The 21272-nt window shown below is 36.7% G+C and overlaps 1 protein-coding gene across 5 annotated transcripts in view; it reads right to left on the bottom strand.

The window, feature by feature from the left end:
- Window positions 1–448: 448 nt before the first annotated feature.
- Window positions 449–21272, bottom strand: part of SNAP91 (synaptosome associated protein 91) — a 159081-nt gene continuing 138257 nt past the window's right edge. For all 5 annotated transcript variants that reach the window (XM_060030276.1, XM_060030274.1, XM_060030278.1 and 2 more), the window contains exons 24-29: window positions 18781–18811; window positions 17550–17661; window positions 8150–8233; window positions 7290–7394; window positions 3728–3830; window positions 449–1854 (exon numbers count right to left, since the gene is read on the bottom strand). In XM_060030276.1, coding sequence (XP_059886259.1) covers window positions 3738–3830; window positions 7290–7394; window positions 8150–8233; window positions 17550–17661; window positions 18781–18811 — 425 coding nt within the window. In that variant the 3' untranslated portion in view covers window positions 449–1854; window positions 3728–3737. The remainder of the gene's footprint in view (window positions 1855–3727; window positions 3831–7289; window positions 7395–8149; window positions 8234–17549; window positions 17662–18780; window positions 18812–21272) is intronic.

Genomic DNA, 21272 nt, shown 5'->3' with positions numbered 1-21272 from the left:
AATCTAGTTACAGGCATCATCCAATTTTACTAAAATTGGCTAATCTAGACTTTGTGTCCGAGTATCTGTGCATGCAAGTGTGTGAGTACTGCAAACGATTACTTAAAATCATACAATCCTTCAACTTCCACAGAGAATTCCTGCAAAACTATTATAAGAATTTAACTGCATATTTCAAAAGAAAGCTCATCCTTTTCTTTTTTGGAATATGGAATTTCAGTGTATTTGGCAGTAGCCACGCAGTCCCAAGTTTAATGTCAGCTGATTAAAATTGTTCTTTTTATCCTTGTCTTTACTTTATTGGAAAATAATCAAAACTATGTTGGCACAGACCACTTTTCTCATCCTAAATGTTTTAGCATTTGCAATATTTTGTATATGATAAGTGCGTCATCTGAAACAGACTTTTCCCCCTAAGAAATAATCAAAGAGAGAAAGATTATGTTTGCATTTTCTTTGTTCAAGGTGTTTATTGCATCTCAGAGGGCATACATGCACTGGGTTTTTCAACTGAAATACAAAGAAAAGCCGTTTTGAGATTGGTTTTAGGTAATTTTTCCCCATTACAGTGTATGTTATCCCCACAGTAAATTCAGATACAACCACTTTTAAATGGTACCATACATCTATTGAATAATTTGAAAAAAAGGCAAACACCTTTCCAACCCAATATGCTTTAACGAAAAACTGCCAAGCCACTAGCAACACTGATCAACAGTGACCTCATTTATGCATCGAAATCTTAAGCCAAGCCATCAGCACAGACAATATGACAACAACTTAAAAATTAAAGAATACAATATGCACAGTAAAGGATACAATTCTCTGATTTAGTTTAAATTTTAATCACAATGGTACAACAAAACCTACTTTGAGTTCAATTGAGGGATGGAAGAACACTACGCTACAGAACACATAAAGAAATACTAAATTAACAGATGTACATAAAACCCACAAGAAAATAAAAATATTTGCAGTAATCTTTAAATTACAGTTATACCTTGGAGTGCCTTTATAATCACTTGAATAGCACATTTCTAATTGCATTTTCACAGACATGATGGAAATGGACCCTTCACTTTTCAGCGCATTGAAGCAAAAATGAACAAATAGGTCAATTTAGATGCAAAACCTGTCAAATATAATTAAAATATATATTTTAATATAGCAGTGATTGAATAGGGAATTCTTCCCATATGAATTTCATTCTTGATAAGGTAGCTTCGAGGAGAAATATTTGTTATGGACATTAACCTTTACATTTTTTTAAAATAAAAGTTCTTAACATATACAGTGCCACAAAAATAAACATTTCCCACAACAGCTGAAGTTCCTGTGATTGGAAAAGTGTACTCCACACCGAAAAAAGTTCTGTATATTTAAGAGTGTTTTCCTTACTACCTGATATCATCACACTATGTTTGTAACGTACATACAGAAGAAAAGAGAATTTACGGGGAGAGTTTAGATTTGTCCAAAAGTTATATATACATTGAAACCTTCAAAAACACAGACACGTCTTTCCAAATGGCTCACCACACAACAGCTGCATCATCCATCCATGGGTGAGGTCCAGAGAAGCACTAAAGGCATTAGAAACATCCATTCGTTGTTTACATCGTACAACACACAAAGAACCCATATACACTACAATTCTGAGAGTAGGGATAACAGCTAAGGTAGTACACATTCCTACTGTTCACTTTCACAGCTGTGCTACACGTTTTGGAAGAGAAGTTATGTATAAGCATTGGGATTGGTACTGGTGGCTCCCTTTGAAACTCTGAGCATCAGTCTTATTTGAAGTGTCCAAACTCAGTAATTTTTTTTCCTATTCAGTCACAAAAATTGCAGCTGTAAAGATAAAAAGCACTCGAATTAGAAAACAATACTACGTACTCCTCAAAGATTTTACCTTCCTTGCAATTTTACTTCGCTGTTACAATGAAAATCTTTACACCAAAGGTTTTCGTATTACCAAAGTCACATTTATATACTTTTCACAATTCTTTAAAACAAGCTTAAAATTTCATCCAGGGAGAAAAAAAAAAACTTTCAGTGTATAGCTTCATTTTTAGATAAGAAAATTCTATCGGCAAGATTTTGAAATTTGGATACTTAGAAACCTTAGCAAGACATTCAGTACCAATTAAGAACAGCTAACCTTAAAAAAAGGGCAGTGAAAAAAAGGGGGAAGGGCAGGGACTTCCTTTTTTTTTTTTTGGTCCTTTTCAGTTATAGTTTTCAAGGAGCCACTAAACAGTTGCACAAGTGACAGAGCAGAATAGAGGGGAGATATCCCTGGCAATTCAAAGCTTTCGCTTATGCCACCCCCCACTAGTCACCCTGGCTATCTCCCACGCTTCATCATCTCTGCCAGGAAAACTTTCCTGGGGTCTTCAGGCTTAGCCATGGGGGTAACTCTTCTTCAAAACATAGTCTGTATCTGTTCCTCTTTTGACTGTGAATCTCTGAGGGCAGGGGCTGTCTAAAGCATCTCTGTTTCAGGTCCTTATCGGAGTTCCTGCACAGACTGACAGCAATATTACTGAACAGAAGAAGGATAAAAGGCTGCCCCCTGCAGTGTCCTTGGTCATTCCTGAAACTTCAGCTGCTAAGAAGTAAGTGATCATTGTCTTATGTAAGCCTACCTCAGCCCAATCCACACCAAAGTGGGACAGAAAAGTTGGGCACAAGGAGAATGACTTGGCTGAGATGCCAAGGCCTTAAAATGATAAATTGTTTATTAATTTTGTATGAAGAAAAAACTCATAAGGCAGGAATCCACAAAAATCTTAGTAGGCATTTGAGAAAGTTTAAAAAAATATAGGTAGTAGATATAGGATAAAAATAACACTGGATGGGGGTCCAAAAGCTTCGACACTCTTACTGCTCTGCCAGTGTGGCCTTGGGTAAATCACTTAATGCCAAGGAACAGTTTCTTTAGCTGTGAAATGGAGGCAAAAGTATCTGACTAGTTTATCTCGCAGGGTCTGATCTTCTACAGAGATGGTCAAAGAGTTAATGACTAGCAAGTACGAAAAATACCATGTAAATGAAAAGCATCATTAATACTGTTCATCCACATTCAGCAAGTATTTCTTGAGAACCTACCCACTGTGTTAGGTGCTGGGGCTAGTAGTAAACCCTTTTCCTTCATCAGTTTTCTTCTGTAAGTCCACTATTAGTCATAATGTAATTTCATAAACTACATTAGAAATTTAAAACTAGAATGTTAGAAATTTAAAATTTTGCTTGAATGCAGAAATACAAAATAATCATCTAAGCTTTATTTGAAGAGAATAAAGGAGAATAAGCAAAATAAAATTATAATTATTGTAGCCAAATATATTCTTAGACAATTTCTAAATGAAGTATTATAAATGTTACCTTTCCATAAATTCCAGTCATCATGGAATGAAGTGGTAATTTTCTAATTTATGTAGCAGCTTGGGCAACTTTGTGCTTTATCAGTGATAATCTTTGTGCTTTCCAGTGTAAGGACAATTTGGAGGTTTCTCTCCCTCTTAGTTTTATAGATTAAGATTAAAAAAATCATTGATAAAGATAGCTTTCAATATTGATTTAACAAGCATAAACATTCAAATTATTATTATTATATACAGGTATTTAAAACACAGAAGTACAAATATTATACCTAATAAAATAGCTAAGCATAGCATAGGTCATTATTACAAGCCCACAGGAAAAGCTCAATATTAGATACCTTAAATTGTTTACAAGAAATCCTTGATGTTAAGATCCGCTAATGGGTCCTTTGCTGGAGGTTTCTTGGGACTCTGAGTGGCAGGTGTAGGGCTTGGAGAAAGCTAAGGGGGAAAAGCCAGCCCAAGACAGTGGAAACAGAAAGCAAACAGAGAGATAGATAAGCATTAGGCCGAGCACATACCACAGAAAACAAACATGCAGAAGATTAGATGGCTAAAAGTTTACAAAATCTACTTTGTTCTACTTAGTCACAGTGTTGTTTTAGATTTTGGATTTATAAAACACACTTCAAAGGATATTGGCTTTCTTGAAATTCTTTGACATCAAATTTAGCCAAAGTAAAATTTGAGGACTCTGGTAGAACAATATGGATATTAGTTAGGGAAGATGTGAAAAACTAGTCACATTAAAGCTATTATGAATATACAGTAAAAAAAAAAAAAAAAAACCCAAACAATTTCTCTATTCAAAGCATTTTTCTTTGAGTTATTAGTACCACTAAACTAATAAAGGAATATAAATGACTTCTCTTAGAGTGACAGTGAGTTTGAAGGAAAAATGGGAAGAAAACAGCTTGCAGAAAGTTCCTTAAGAAATTATTTAAAAATATCAGCTAAATATACTAGGATTTCATGTAAAGTATTTTAAGTGAAAACCTGTCAAGTTTTGGGGCACTGTTAGTTTCAGATGAGCAAATAGTCTCCTAGTTATGAATGTCGCTAATTCCAATCTTGCCTATCCAGCTTGTAGAGAGGACTCATTATTACAGACTATAGAGAAGAATCATACTAAACCTGCAGCAAAAGCAACAAAAAATTTTCTTACCTTGTTTCTGTTTAGTGAATACCTAAATTATTTCATTGTGTGACAGACATAAGTTCTAGGAACAGGCTTTTGCAGGAATGTTAAGGTCCAAGGCCTTGAAAAAGGTCATGGAATTTACACAGAGCAATAACTGACCTGTATCCTTCGAATCTAATTAATTTCCTATGCTTATAACATGATGGAAACCTCAGAGACCTGGGATTGTAGGGCACGGATGTATGTTTTCATTGGCTCCATAAACAAAGCTCCAGAAGTAAGAAGTTTCGGATTTGTTCCTATGCCCATGAACTACTGACTGACTGTAGTATCTATCAGTCAAATTTCCATTTTTAAAACTGGGATCGTATTTCATAGAAAGACCGGGGTAAGGGTCAACGTTGTCTGGAAGATAAGAAACTCAAGGCCTGGTCTATAATTAATAATTAGGTGATATGACAACATCGTGATACTAACCAACTGAGCAATAGTGGCATAGTCCACATATCAGTAATGAAAAACTGTTTCGTTTTCTAAAGCTATCAACTCATGTTTATTTTCTTATCTAGTATATAATCAGCTATGCTTCTTCTCTGATATAGGAAATACAATCTAAAAATTGTGTAAGTATGGCATACCATTTCCTAAATTACCATAAATTCAATTAAATGATTGAAAACACTGTGTTTTCATCATATCATCTATTTTTCATTTTCATTCTTTGAATTAAGTAAGCAAACTCATGCTCTGTAACACTAGTATCACACAGAAAAACTACCTTTAATAATAAAATTATATTAATTTATTTCTAAAGCTTTCAGCACACCAAATACAATGACTTTTAAAAATCTCATAAAAATAGGAACATCTTTCCTTTTTTTCAAAAAGGTGGTAGATAGTCATGGATATATTTAACCATCAAGGAGACATTCACAGTAAATGAGATCCTTCTTAGAATTTAAATATATCCAGATTAAATTTAAAACCAACTATTATACCTAAAAGCTTCCTCACTACCACCCCACTCCCCCCAAACAACTTTAGGCAGCGTTCATTAGTATGAGAGCAGAACAGAAGATTTCTCATGAAGCCAGTGCTTTGGCTATGGCCTTGAAGGCTAGAGTCTCTTAACATTGTAAATTCATCTCTCTGGACACCCACCATTCTCTCTCCTGGTCATTATGGCTTTTGAGGGTTAAAGTAAAGAAGCTGAAGAAAGCAAATTTTGGGAACAGGTAGAAAATGAATTTAGAAATGATTCAAGGAAGCAAAGGGGATTAAAGTACACTCAGAAAGTTCACAGTAGGATTCCTTGGCTGAAACAATAAAAATACCCATGTGGTAAATTAAAAACATTATAGAAATGAAACTATTTACTGATATCCTTAAAATATATATGAGCTATGTGAATAGGGCTAGCACGGTGCTATTAGTTACCATGTTCTGTCTCCATCTACATCAATTTCTCACAGTGACCTCTTTGGTTCTACACATACCTTCACTTTGGCCAGGCAATTTATAAGAGTAATAAAGAAAGGGTGATTCATCAATATGAACATCACTATTAGCAGCAAAACAGTTCAACCAAGTGCATATATTTTAGCATCTTCATAAATGGAGGTAGCACATTGTGCAGTAAGACATTTGGCCTCATCTAAAGAGAGGTTTGCCCTTTGTCCTGGACCCTGGTAGGTAACCTCTCAACCCTTGGAAACGTCCTGAGTGATACGAATGTCTTCATTATTCAGGGTGGGTGTCTGGAACCACACCTGATAATTTATGTTAACAAGATGACTCAGGGTGGAGGGTTAGCCATGCCAGAAAGACCAGCCACGTGATTACAGAGTTAAGTCTTTGGGCCACAGGATATGAGCCTGACCTTCAGGGAGGGAGGAGGGCTGGAGACTGAATTATTTCCCACGTGGTTGAACTCAATCAGTCATTCCTATCTAAAGAAACCTCAATAAAAACTCTGCACGCTGAAGCTCAGGTAAGCTTCCTGGGTTGGCAGTATGGCTTGCGTATCCTCACACGTTGATGCCACGTGGGTAATGCATCCCTGAGGACAAAGAAGCCTCATGTGTGGGCCCCTCCCAGACTTTGCCCTACGCATCTCTTCTTTTGGCTGGATCTGATTTGCATCTTTTTACTACACTTAAAGTGTCATCATAAAGTTAGTGCTCCCCTGAGTTCTACGAGTCATTCTAGAAAACTGTCTAATCTGAGGATGGTCCTGGGAACCCTCAAATCTGTAGGCAGCTGGTTGGAAGTGAGGGTGGCCCCTGGGACCTGAAGGGTCTGATGTGAAGGCAGCCTTGTGGGAACTGCTCCCTCAGGCTTTGCAGTTTGGCAAGCTCACTGCAGTTCGTGTTACTAGTCTTGGGCAAACTTGGCAATCTGGAGGACTGTGTCACTAACTTTCCGTTTGGCTAACTTTGGGAACACATAATAAGAGTATGGATCAGAGCTGCTCATTTTTTCTGGACTAAATGCCTGGATACTTTAAACACCTGGTAGTTCTCAGGAACCATCCTGAATTAAGTAGGAGAGGAATGGAGGGACTTTAGGACAGGTAGTTATTTCCATCATTTTCCTCCAAATGTCACACTATGGCTCATCTCTCTTCCATGTTCCCTTTACTTCTGAAGCAACAGGTATGAAGACTGTATCAGGTAAAAACATTTTTAAACAGTTTGTCACATGACAGTTTTCCATTTATAAAGTCATGTCATTCTTTTGTGGGACATTTAAAAACGGACCTGTGTGCCAGGTACAGCTGTGGCTCCAAAGGGTGGCCTCCTCATGGGCTGTGCAAACATGACAGGCTGCTGAGGCATCACGGGCATGCCTGTCCCAGCAGGAGGCTGAAAAGCAAAGCAGTTCATAGCGTGAGTGGAATCTACTCTGGCAATGCCCTGACCTTTACGTCTTTAATATGTTCCTGAAAATTTTTTCCTTTTTTTTTTTTTTTAAACCTCTTTATTGGAGTATAATTGCTTTACAATGCTGTGTTAGTTTCTGCTGTATAACAAAGTGAATCAGCTATACGTATACATATATCCCCATATCCCGAGGAATCCAGGTCTGTGAGAAAGTATAATTTGTAATTTTGAACGATGGGTGCTGGGAGGCTGCCAGATGGCAGAGAATCACTGAGGGGCAGTAGGAGCCTGGCTGGCCGCAAAGCATCCTCACCCCACCCAGGCTTTGCTGTTGTTTATCCATCTCCTGGAAGCATAGTTCTTGAAGAGATGAAAACTTGTTTCTTTACGGAAAATGGCTCTAAAATTTGCTAGTGATGAACGTGGTAAGTGAAAAGTCCTAGTATAGTGATTAAAAGTGGATTTTGATGATTGAGCTAAAAATATGTTTGGTAAATAGTACTTCAAAAATGACATAACAGTGTACTATAAAAATTATTTTGATGGCAGAATTTAAGTGTCTTGTAAGTGACTCAGTCATGCCCTCTGTAGACTACTTAATGTCTAAAGCAGATGACTTAACTTTTTACATTTTACTTCACTGCATTTTGGGGCGAATTATATTCTATAGTTAATCTGGGATTTGGTGAAGGCCGTAGAAGTATTCATTACAATTTTTAGCACCAGTCATCACTCACCATTGCAAATCCTGCTCCAGGTTGTCCGACAGATGGGGCCCCGGCAACAGGAGGAACTGAACTGGTTGGAGGTACAGCTCCTTGCTATGAAAACGAAACAACACACACACACACAAACAACAACAAACAAAAAGAACCAATATAATTTGGTTTTAAAATGACAGAATACAATTTTAAAATGCATGCCCTTAAGTATGTGTAAAGATGTAAAGAAATCTCAAATTTCAGTTTTAAATTAAAAAAAAAAAAGGCACTAGCACCACGCCAATGATATGAAGAAGGTTACTAACTTGATATTCACTGTTGTGGTGCTATTTGGGTTCACTTATTTGGGCTCAGCTTACACTCAAGCACTGGGCTTCGTCTCTATCTCCTTATACCACCCTCACTGTAAACAAGTCAAATTTTTCTAAGCTTGTCTTTTCCTATCATTATATCCTCCAATAGGCACTGAATTAGAAATTTAAAGAATGCTTTCATTTACATTTTTAATGCTTGGTTTCCATTTTCCCCCCCATTTTTATTTTATTCTTTTCTGTGTTATATTTGCTTCTCTCTGACTTTTGACTGTTGTACATTTGCACAAAGACCAAAATTAATGCTAAGTTTTAGGAAGCATTTAGAGGACTGCACATAATATCATACATATATCCCATTTCAGGCACAGGTTTGATAGTTTTCAGTCACACGCCAAAACCCCTAATATTTCCCTTATGTATAAAATTAACCCTGCTGCAATCTCTTAAATTTAAGTTAACCGTTAGAGCAATATCCTAATTGAAAAAGAAAATACTAGTAATATCAGCAAAAATGGTGGAATAAGGAATTCGAAGAGTCCCCCTTGGCATAAAAACAATGGAAAAACAGGCAAAAATGGTCAAAATCAACTTTTTTGGAACTCTGGAAACTAACTAAAAGTTTGCAGCAGCCTACAAAGTACTTAATCAAAAAAAAAAAAAAATCAGCTGAATCTTGGTAAGAACATTGAGCTTTGGGGCATTTTAACTTACCCTAGAGTTCCAGCCACTGTTCTCCAGTTCAGCTGTAGCTTTGAAAATAACAGCACACAGTCCCAGTAATAGTACCACGAGGAGCAGAATATATTTTAATTATTTGCTTTGTCTTGTCTCGTGTATAGGTGGCTCCCTGGAAACATTGGCCCAAAAGGCTTGTCCTTATCTTGCCAAACTGGGAACCCATCTAGTGCTAAAGCTGTTACCTGAAGACATTTGTGGAAAATACTTAAAGGCAAATTTTTCAGTTGTTGCTGTATCAGGCAATGGATATCAGTCAGCAAAAACAGCAGACTAAACAAAAAGCTCAGAAGGAAAGGCTGGAGAATGAGATGCTTTGAGGATTAAGGGTTTGAAAAACCCAGACCTTCTCCTGGGAACTTAGATAGCCATGCACATGCCCAGGGCTGTGCATATGCTCAGGAAAGATGTGAGATGTCTCTGGGTTGACTCTGAGGCTTTAAGAAAGCAGCAGTGATCGCTAAGGCAGAGTTGCAAACTGCCTGGTTGAGTCTGAAGTCATGCCTAATACATACTCAGAGCCCCTCTGCAAAGACTGGGAGATATTTTTGGTTCCAGGAGTTTAAGTAGTATCTGTCTAATCATTAGCTGACCACTCAGCTAAAAGGACAAAACAAACAAACAAACAACAATAACCCCCTCCCCCCAACCAAGGTAGCAAAACAACAAAAAAGGTAGCAACAAAAACCTTGCGGAGGGGGTAGAACATGATTTCCAAAGCTGCCATATTATAATATTCAAAGTGTCCAGGTTTCAACAGAAAATTATGAGGCATGCAAAGAAACACGAACATATAGCCCATATGCAGGAGAAAGATCTCAAATCAATACCCTAAACTTCCACCAGAAGGAACTAGCAAAAAGAAGAACCAATTCCAAAGTGAGCAGAGAAAGGAAATAATCATGATTAGACCAGAGAAAAGTGAAATAGAGATGGGAAAACAAAAGAGGAAATAGAAGAAACCAAAAGTTGGCTCTCTGAAGAGATCAATAAAATTAACAAACTTTCAGGTAGACAAACCAAGAGAGAGAAACTTACATGACCAATATCAGGAAAGGAAGTGGAGATATTACTACCAACCTTGCAGAAATAAAAAATTATGAGGAAATATTATCAGAAATTACATGCTGAAACATTAGATAATCTAGATGAAATGGTCAAATTCCCCAAAAGACACAAACTACGAAAACTGACTCAAGAAGAAATAGAAAAATCTAAATAGTGCTATAGCAAGTAAAGAGACTGAGTCAGTAATCGAAAACCTTCTGTCACAGAAAAGCCCAAAACCAGATGGCTTCACGGGTCAGTTCTATTACATTTATAAAGGAGAATTAATTTCAATCCTTCTCAAGCTCTCAAAAAAAAAATAAAAAAAATAGAAGGGGAACATTTTCTAATTATTCTTTGATTCCAGTATTACTGTGATACCAAAGCCAGACAAGGACATCACAAGAAAACTACAGACCAAATCCTTTACAAACATTGATACAAAAATTCTCAACAAAATACTAGCATACCACATCCAGCAGCATATTAAAAGAATGACACACCAAAACCAAGTGAGATTTATCCCAGGAATGCAAGGTAGGCTCAATCAATGTAATATGTCATATTAATAGAATATAAGAAAAAAAAGATCATCTCAGTAGATGCAGAAAAAGCATTTGACAAAATCCAACATCCTTTCATGAACAAAACAACACTAAATAAACTAAGAACAGAAGGGTAATTCCTTAACCTGATACAGGGCATGTGCAAATAACTCATGGCTAACATCGTACTTAATGTTGAATGACTGAAAGCTTTCTCCCTAAGAACAAGACAAAGATGTACTGGAAAGTCTAGTCAGGGCAATTAGGTAAGAAAAAGAAAGAAATAGCATCCAGAAAGAAAGGAAGAAATAAAACTATATTTGTAGATGATATGAGCTTATATACAGAAAATCCTAAAGAATCCACACACAAAAAAACTATCAGAGTTAATAAACAAGTTCAGCAAAGTCACAGGATACAAGGTAAGTATACAAAAATCAATGTGACATTCACCTTACACTAGCAATGAACAATAAAAAATGCAATTATAAAAAAATTTACAACAGCATTAAAAACAACATACTTAGAAATAAATTTAACAGAGAGTATAAGACTTGTACACTGACAACTATAAAACGTTGTTAAAGAAATTAAAGAGGACTCAGATAAACAGAAAGATGTCCTCTGTTCATGGACTGGAAGACAATATTGTTAAGATGGCAATATTTCCCAATTTGCTTTATAGATTCAGAGTAAACCCTATAAAAATTTCAACAGCTTCTTTTGGAAAAATGGACAATCTGAACCTAAAATTTATATGGATATGCAAGGGACCCAGAACAGCCAAAACAATCTCGTAAAACAAGAACAAATTTGGAGGACTCACACTTTCTGTTTTCAAAACTTACTACTAAGCTACATTGATCAAAACACTGTGGTGCTGGCATAAGAACAGACATATAGGTCAATACAACAGAATAGAGAGTATGGAAATAAATCTACGTATCTATGGTCAATTGATTTTTGAGAAGAATGCCAAGAAGAAAAACCAGTCTTTTCAACACATGGTTCTGGGATTAACTAGATTTCCACATGCAACACAAAGAATTTGGACCACATATGAAAATAAGCCTAAAATAGGTCAAAAACCAAATGTAACAGATAAAACCATACAACTCTTAGAAGGAGATCTGGGTGTAAATCTTTAAGCTTTGGATTAGGTAATGGCTTCTTAAATATGACACCAAAGCAAAAGCAACAGGGCTTCCCTGGTGGCGCAGTGGTTGAGAGTCCGCCTGCCGATGCAGGGGACACGGGTTCGTGCCCTGGTCTAGGAAGATCCTACATGCCGCGGAGCGGCTAGGCCCATGAGCCATGGCCGCTGAGCCTGTGCGTCCGGAGCCTGTGCTCCACAACGGGAGAGGTCACAACAGTAAGAGGCCCGCATACCACAAAAAAAAAAAAAAAAAAAAAGCAACAACAATAAAAATAGACAAATTGGAGCTTATCAGAATCAAAAACTTTGTGCGTTAAAAGATACTACCAAGAAAGACAACTCACAGAATGGGAGAAGATATTTGCGAATTATGTATCTGATAAGCATCTGGTATTCCAGAATAATAAGGATCTCTTAGAACTCAACAATAAAAAGACAACCCAATTATAAAATGGGTGAAGGACATGAACAAACATTTCTCTGAAAAAGGATATACAAATGGCCAATGGCACATGAAAAGATTCTCAATATCATTAGTCATTAAGGAAATGCACATGAAAACCACAATTGAAACCCTATGCATTGCTGGTGGAAACATAAGATGATGCAGCTGCTGTGAAAAAGTTTGGCAGTTCCTCAAAAAGCTCAACAGAGTCACACAAGTCCTGGCAATTCCATTCCTAGGTATATTCCCAAGAGAACTGAGGACATATATATATATATATATATATATATATATATATATATATATATATATATATTCTTACCAAACTTGTATACAAATAACAGAATCATCTTTCATAACAGCCAAAAGTGGAAACAACACAAATGTCCGTCCATTAATGAATGAATAAATAAAACATGGTATATCCAAACAACAGAATAGTCAGCAATACAAAAATGAAGTACTGATACATGCTACAACACGGATCAACCTTGAAACATTATGGTAAGTGAAAGAAGCCAAAAAGTCAGGCATTATAGGCTCCAAAGTATATGATTCTGTTTATATTAAAAATCCAGAATAGGCAAGTGCATAGAAACAGTAAATTTTTGGATGTCGTGGTATAGGGAAGGGGAAAATTGGGAAAGACTGTGTTCCTTTTTGGGGTGATGGAGATATTCTGGAATTAGAGAATGGTGATGGTTTTACAGCATCAAAAATATACTAAAAATCACTGAATTATACACTTGAAAGTTGTGAAAATGGTGAATTTAATGTTACATAAATTTATCTCAAAAATTTTTTAAATGAAAGAAAATCCAAAGGGTAGCAGAAAAACCCACCCCGCCACCGTACGCTTCTTTGGCATAAGGATGATTTTGAGCTGATTATTTTGCAGAACAGCAGGAGAAACTGTGAAAATGGTAGAAATTAAACTTTTGTAAGGGACATTTAGATTTATAAAGGAAATCTCCACTTGTAAGGGTGTCTCCTTCTCTGTACCGGGAAGAGAAGGATGACTAAATCACAAGAGAATCTTATCAATGGAGAAGTCACTGACTTAAATCTACATAACAAATCTTACCTTTGTTGACCCTGCTTTTCCTGGTAACCTCCCCACATCATTCTTTCCTTTGTCTTTAGCTGAAGATGGTATATTTAAGCTGGTGGCTTGGGCCACCTTGGGGAGTTACTCATTTTTTTCTCTGGGTATCTCCCTGTATATATGAGGCATACATGTTAATAAACTTCTGTTTTTCTCTTGTTCATACGTCTTTTATTACACGAGTCTCTACTAAGAATTCAGAAGGCTAGAGGGAAAGTTATTTTTCCTCCCCTACAAAGGAAGTATTATACTTCACATTCACTCTACTCATCATTTCAACAGGTTAGGTGGTAGGCTATTCACTAGACCCAGAATTGCATATTTTATCAGAATTGTACCATACAATAATAACTGTATTTACAAGAATTGTATCATTAGGACTTAAGACTGTGAAAGAAAAAAGCTACCAAAATAAAATGAACCTGCAGATCCTGATCAGACAAATGGGTCAAAAAATTTAAAGGGAGTCTGTCATTTTGCTCAAATGGTAGATTAACTCTTAATAATTTACTCCCGTAGATTAACTCTTAATAATTTACTCCCTCAGTGTTATTTGTCCTAAGGTTTTAAAAGTTGTTTTCTTTTTCAACACTCAACAAAATCTTTCACCTATAGGCATATAAAGATTAGTTGTTTTTAGGGGGAGAGTTGTGGATTCTGTGGCCTCCTGCAAAATGCACATATTTCCGAGTTGCAAGTACCTTCCTAGTTTGTCTGATGGAAACTTAACAGGTCTGTTGTGCTCAAAACTAGGAATGAGTAACCCTCTTGATGGCCATGATGATATACCAGTCCTGTTAAAGGTTTTTAGATATAACTTGGGTTCTGTGGTCTGAAAAACTTTAGCGCTGCACCACCAAGTAAAAGCAAGGCTACAGCTTTGTTCAGGAAGAAGAGCTTTGCAGTAAATGGAGTAAATGGCAGTGAATTTTTATACAACTAAGTGAGGGTTAATAATGATAAAATAACTGCATAGGACAGCCTTCCTATTATTACCTAAAATGTTAAAGAAAATAAACAAAAGAAATAGGACTACATGTAACTCTGCCCTCCTAATAAATTATTTCTATTGTTCTAATTTCTCTTTCCACAGCTGCTTGTGGACACTTTATGCTAAAGCCTACTGTCTTTAACTTTTTGGAGTTTCACTATGAACAACGTAAAGTTTTCTGCTTCATAAACAAAAATAAGGAGTTCTGGGGTTTAAAAATACTAGAGCATTAATCTCAGTCTCAGGGATGGTGCCTGACAATCAGATAACTGGCAGCCTCGTGGGCCTGAAGAAGCAAAAGAGTTGTTAATTAAGTACCTCATGAATTCTTAACCTTGTATGGTTAAAATCTTCATCTCAGGGGAGGTGATGGCCAAGGAAGATCTCCAATTCAATACCGTTTTTAAAGGACTTCTCCTTTGTTCCCCTTCTGGGGTAATGGCCTCATTACTTAGCAAACTGCCCCACATACAAACCTGGGCAACCAGTGTCTTGGTGTGTTTGTTCACAATTACCCCCAGTTGTGTGGAATCTACCTGAGACTTTTCTTTCTTTTCTTACTTTCCATCCTCACCTCTGGCTCCAACCTTTTTTAAATTTTTAAACCTACAGCTGATCTGCCAGATGCCAGTATTCTCATCGCCCTTCCCTCCATGACTGTTTTGAAACTAACCTGTTAAAAAAACATTAAACGGCTTTATCCTGCTGATAAGGGCAACACTACTAAGTATAAACTTCTTAGGACTGCAGATAAGGTCTCTTTAATTTTGCATAGAGCAGAATAGAAAAATTAGTTCTTTTAATTTGGTGATGATGATATAAATTGTGAGCTTTCATGTCAATATTAACAGATTTATAAGATCCGTTCTAAAGAAGCTTTCTCTTTCTTTAGGGATGTTATTTACGTTTATTGAATCTCTCTCCCTCTACCCCCAGCAATGTTTTTGTATTTAAGAATAGAGTGCAGCCGAGGGATGGACTGGGAGTTTGGGGTTAGCAGGATCAAACTATTATATAGAGAATGGATAAACAACAAGGTCGTACTGTACAGCACAGGGAACTATATTCAATATCCCATAATAAACCATAATGGAAAAGAATATGAAAAAATATATATACACATATATGTGTATAACTGAATCACTTTGCTGTACAGCAGAAATTAACACAACAGTGTAAATCAACTTTATGTCAATTTAAAAAAAAAAAAAAAAGAATGGAGTGCAGCTGCCTAGACCCAGAGTGCTACCTGCTTATGGTCTCATCATCTATGTGGGCCACCAGGTACCAGGCACATGCTTGGGGTCCCAGGATAATAATTATGCTCCCTTCCACCCTTAAAGAGCCCTAGTTTGGGGAATAAATTATATGGTTATCCTGGGCATAGCTCAGTTTAAGAGACTGGTAGCTTTCTACTAAGTATCCTTTATAAAAATTAAAATGGAACTCTATTTATAGCTAAATACAAAAATGGCCCTCTTAAGCACTGTTTTTAAATAATGAAAAGAAAGATCTGAAGAGGTAAATATCCATACATAATAGGCAATCTTCTCATTGTTATCTTTTAGAAGTCACTTCTTAAAATTAAGTTCTTTCAGACTTTGAACTCACCAAAGGCAGAGAATTATCAGTCCTTGAATTTCCTGCTCTCTTACAAGCACCAGGGGGTGGAGTGGGGAGACCAGAGGAAGTGGGTTTTGAGAACCAAGTCTGAGCACAGAATGTATTTTCCTATAGCAACTACGGTATAAACTGTAGTTCAATTAATACTATTAGTACTGTTTAGCGGTAAATTTTGATTCAAAAGTCCTTTTTCAGATTGATTTGAGCTTATTTTTATTTATAAACTCGCTATGAAACTATGTGTAAAAACATTACTATTTATAAAATTGTTTAAAAGAAAATGTGTTCTTGTACACACTACTATATTTAAAATAGATAACCAACAGGGACCTACTGTATAGCATAGGGAACTCTGCTCAATATTCTGTAACAACTTAAACGAGAAAAGAATTTGAAAAAGAATAGATGCATGTATATGTATAACTGAATCACTTTGCTGTACACCTGAAATTAACACAACACTGTTAATCAACTGTACTCCAATATAAAATAAAAAGTTAAAAAAAAAAAGAAAATGTGTTCTAAATTCAAAAAACTCAGATATTTAAATAAATTTCTGGAACACATCATTTTTAATGGAGTCTATCTAAAATATATTCTAATTTATATTAATTCACCTCCATGCATGCTTGTTTGGCTGGGGTTGGCGGTTGATGGTTAGGAATTAATTCAGCAACAAGAAGAGGTTGGCATCAAGAAAACCTTAGAGATGGGTGAATTAGACAGGTGAAGGTGTAAGCAAAGGTGAAGAACTACGGGTGAGCTGGGGATGCAGTAGCTAGCCTAGTTCTGCTAAATATGGGGCATATATAGAAAAATAGTAAATTTTGCTATCCTGGAAACGTACTTTTTGTGGTGGCAAATCGCACTAAGTAATAATTAAGTCTTTATTTCCAGTGATATGGTCTTTCACAGAGTGAATGGTGGCATTAATATACTGATAGAAATTTAATATAGAGAAATGAAACCTATTTAAATTTTATAGAAAAGATGGTAAAAGTCGTTTCAAGTTGAAAACATGGTGAGAAGAATCCACAGGGTTCTAAAATGAAAGCTCACTTACACGATAGAAAACTGCCCGATCTTTCCGGTAAGAAAAAAAGTTTTCATTACTTCTTATGGCCATCAGGAAATTTAGGCAAGAAATGTGGTAAAAACACAGATAACGATCAATGATATTACATGTTTTGAAGAATCATTTCCATAATTGTACAAATAAAGGACTAATATCTGAAGAAGCATAAATACTATTTTGAAATCATTAAAATAAAAAGATAGGTCATAATCTTTATTAAAGTCAATGAAATTTGCATTTCAGTAAATATGGCATCTTGTTCCTAATGTGGGTGAAAAAGTACAATGTCAGTAGCAAAATTCAGCAACATGGACCCTGTTCTATACACTTGGAAACTGGCAAAGTGCCCGCACTGCCCTGGCCCCTGGGGACTACATACCAAGGGTGCACTGGGTGGGACACCTGCTGACCAAGTGGCAGGGGCTACTTTTGGCTGCCAGTTGGCTCCCCCAGTCAACTTCTTCTCTCCAGCATTCCACTGAAGATCTCCCCTAAAATCAAGCACGCAAAACAAAGAGACAAACACACAATCAGAAAAGAATGGTGTGTGGTCCCTAAATACTTTTATCTGGGGTCAGAAGCAGTCTGTTTGGGTCAAGCGGTAATAAAGAGAACAGGTTAAAACAGATAGAGGAGTCTTACCATATCTCATCTAAGAGACCTTAAGAGCATTTGACAAAAAAATCAGTTAGAGGTTAGACCTCAGGGATAACAAGAATTTCTTGTCACTTCTAATGGAAAAATGTGCCACAAAATTCAACTGAATTCATCACTGGTTATAAAAAATTCCAAATAAGTATATCATAAATATTGTATGTCCTTTGTTGAACTGAAGATGAATCCATAATGGCACTTTCTGGATCTTACAGGGTTCAAAAGAAGGTTTCACATAACTATGTCATGACTACAACCTGCCTTCAAGTGATTGTAAGATTACAGCTACTGTTAAATGCATCCCGATTTCAGAGACGTTGAAATATGCATCTAAAAAAAAAGTGTACACTGGGGCTTCCCTGGTGGCGCAGTGGTTGAGAGTCCGCCTGCCGATGCAGGGGACACGGGTTCGTGCCCCGATCCGGGAAGATCCCACATGCCACGGAGCGGCTAGGCCCGTGAGCCATGGCCGCAGAGCCTGCGTGTCCGGAGCCTGTGCTCCGCAGCGGGAGAGGCCACAACAGTGAGAGGCCCGTGTACCGCAAAAAAAAAAAAAAAAAAAAAAAAGTGTACATTGTTTGTCATTTTTACTACTCTTCCTTAAAACTGACCCCCATGAGACTTTTTTAAAAATCAATGTTAGCTAGTAATATTATAATGAATCTACAATTTAAAGCTACTGAAGTATTCAAACCACAATTCCCAAATATTTCTAGATATACTTAGTGACAATATGGAGGCTGAAATAGATTATTCCTTCTCACTGCAGAGCCAGTAGTTTGGAGGTTCCAATAGAATAACAACAAAAACAAAAACTGGGAATGAAATAAAAACCAATTTTGCAGTTACCTAGCCTGGGAATGAGTAATTACTCCAATGAGCGCAATGTTTGATAGTCTCAAATAAGTACAGATACACTTTTCATAAGAAAACCAGACAATTTCAAAAATACTTACTTTTTGGACGTGGGACCAGAAATTCCAAGATCTATAAATGGATAGAAGAAAAAAGAATTTAAACCTCTATACTCAGCTTAAATGATATGACATTTAAAAGATCAAAGAATCAGAGGTCTAGCAAAAGTCCATATTGTGCCTACAAATGACTGCATTTAGTTTTACAAAGGAGAAACCACGTTAGGAAACATATTCTCAAGTCTAACATTTTCTTTCACTTCACGTTATTCTTAAGGATCATATTTTAATGTCAACTGGTGTCCAGAAAAGAGTGAACATAGCAGGCTTGAGACTGCTGTCTTAGGAAAGCCCGTGTGGCTGGGGACCTGGCTAATATCAATTGTTCTCTATACTGAGATAAAAGTTTTCCTAATGATAAGCGTGGATCACTGTATCTAAACTGTACAAACAAGGTGTATGCTGAAAATCTGCTTTCCTTACATGAGACTGATATTTTGGTACATGCTAGGCAGAGTGCCTACAGGACCAGCATCCAATAAAAACCCTGGATGCCGAGTCTCTAAAGGGCTTTCCTGGGCAGGAACATCCTATGGGTTGCTGCATTTTTGTGTGTTCTTCCCCTCAAGGGGAAGAGAGAGCGTAAGGAAGTCCATGTGTGGATTCTTCTGGATGCGGCCTGTGTCTCTGCCCCTGATGATCCAGCTGGGTATCCTTACTGTGCTGCTGTAATAAACCTTAGCTGTGAGTACAACGACGCGCTGACTCCCTTGAGTCCTTCTAGTGGATCTACAAACGTGTGGGTGGTCTTGGGGACTCCTGACCCAACGGGCTTAGTTATTCTGCTCTAATCTCAATTCATTTATTATTTCAGCAAATATTTATTGAACCCTACATATGCTAGGCACTGCTCTAAGCAGCTGGGATAGGTTAGTTACAAAAACAAAGAGCCCAACCCCAGAGGGATTTGCATTCTGATGGGGTGAGATGGACGATAAAACAATAAAATAATAAAAGAGTATACAGGCTGCTAGAAGGCAATACGGCAAGCCTATGGAAAATGGAAAGCAGCAGGGTAAGGGGGAACTGGTGGGGTAGGCTGAGAGTGAGGGGCAGGCAGGATTAAATAGGGTGTCCAAGGAAGGCCTCATAGGGGTGAAGCTTACGCAAAGCTGAGCAGAGATCTGGGGAAGAGCTTTCTAGGCACCTCTGCCTAATGGTAACTCTATGTTTAACATTTCCAGACACTGCCAAACTGCTTCCCATAGCAGCTGCCCAATGTTACATTCTCACCAGCAATGTTAGAGGGTTTTAATTTCTCCACATCCTTATCAAGACTGGTTATGATCTGCCTTTTTTATCATAGCCATCCTAATGGGTGTGAAGGGATATTTCACTGTGGTTTTGATATGCATTTCACAGATGACTGATGTTGAGCCTCTTGTCATGTGTACATTGGCCACATGTATATATTCTTTGGAGAAATGTCTTTTTTAAATCATTTGACCATTTAAAAATTGGGCTGTCTTTTCATTATTGAGTTATAAGAGTTCTTTACTTATTCTGGATACTTCACTGTCTTGATGGTCTCCTGGGTGGCGCAGAAGTTTTTAATTCTGATGCAGTCCTACTTATCTTTTATTTTCTACTGTTGCTTGTGCTTTTGCTGTCACATCTAGGAACATTATCTAATCCAAGGTCATCAATATTCACTCATAAATTTTCTGCTAGAAGTTTCATCATTTTGACTCCTACACTTAGTTCTAGATCCATTTGGAATTAATTACTTTGGGGTAAATAAAAAGTCTAACTTCATCCTTTTACATGTGGATATCCACTTGTCCTAGCACTGTGTGTTGAAAAGGTGATTCTTTTCAACAAATTCTGTTCAACAAATTCTTTCCAACAAATCAAAAAGGTGAACTGTCCTGGCACCTTTGTTGAAAGTCAACTGACCACAGATGTGTAAGCTTATTTGTAGCCTGTCATTCTATTCCACTGATGTATATGCCTATTCCTATGCACTACCACTCGTCTTAATTACTGTAGCTTTGTAGCTGAGTTTTGAAATCATGAAGTGTGAGTCTTTCAAAATGATTCTTCTTTATTCAAAATGTTTTGGCTTATTCTGGCTTCCTTACATTTCCATATAAATCTTAGGTTCAGCGTGTCAATTTCTGTAAAAAAAAAGCAAAGCTGCAATATTGATAAGGAGTATGAAGATAAAATTTTTTTTCAGTTTTGGAATATGTTTTCATTAATAAAATATTTACTTACAGTGAAATTCAGTGGGACTCTTTTGCAGGGTGTTGTACATTTCTATAAATTTTGACAAATACATGGGTTCACGTAATCATCACTACAATTAGGATTCACAGCAATTTAATCACTCAAAAATATTCTCTCTTTGCAACCCAAACTTCCCCTTACTCCTAACCCTGGCAATCACTGATATATTCCCTATAGTTCTGCCTTAACAAAAGTAAACTGTATATGTTGTATGTGTTTTTGTTTTTTTGTTTTTTTGCTGTACG

The sequence above is a fragment of the Delphinus delphis genome, chromosome 14, assembly GCF_949987515.2.
Source record: "Delphinus delphis chromosome 14, mDelDel1.2, whole genome shotgun sequence".
Taxonomy (NCBI): Eukaryota; Metazoa; Chordata; class Mammalia; order Artiodactyla; family Delphinidae; genus Delphinus; species Delphinus delphis.
Note: the sequence above shows the minus strand (reverse complement) of the source record. Positions and strands in the feature narration are given on the sequence as shown.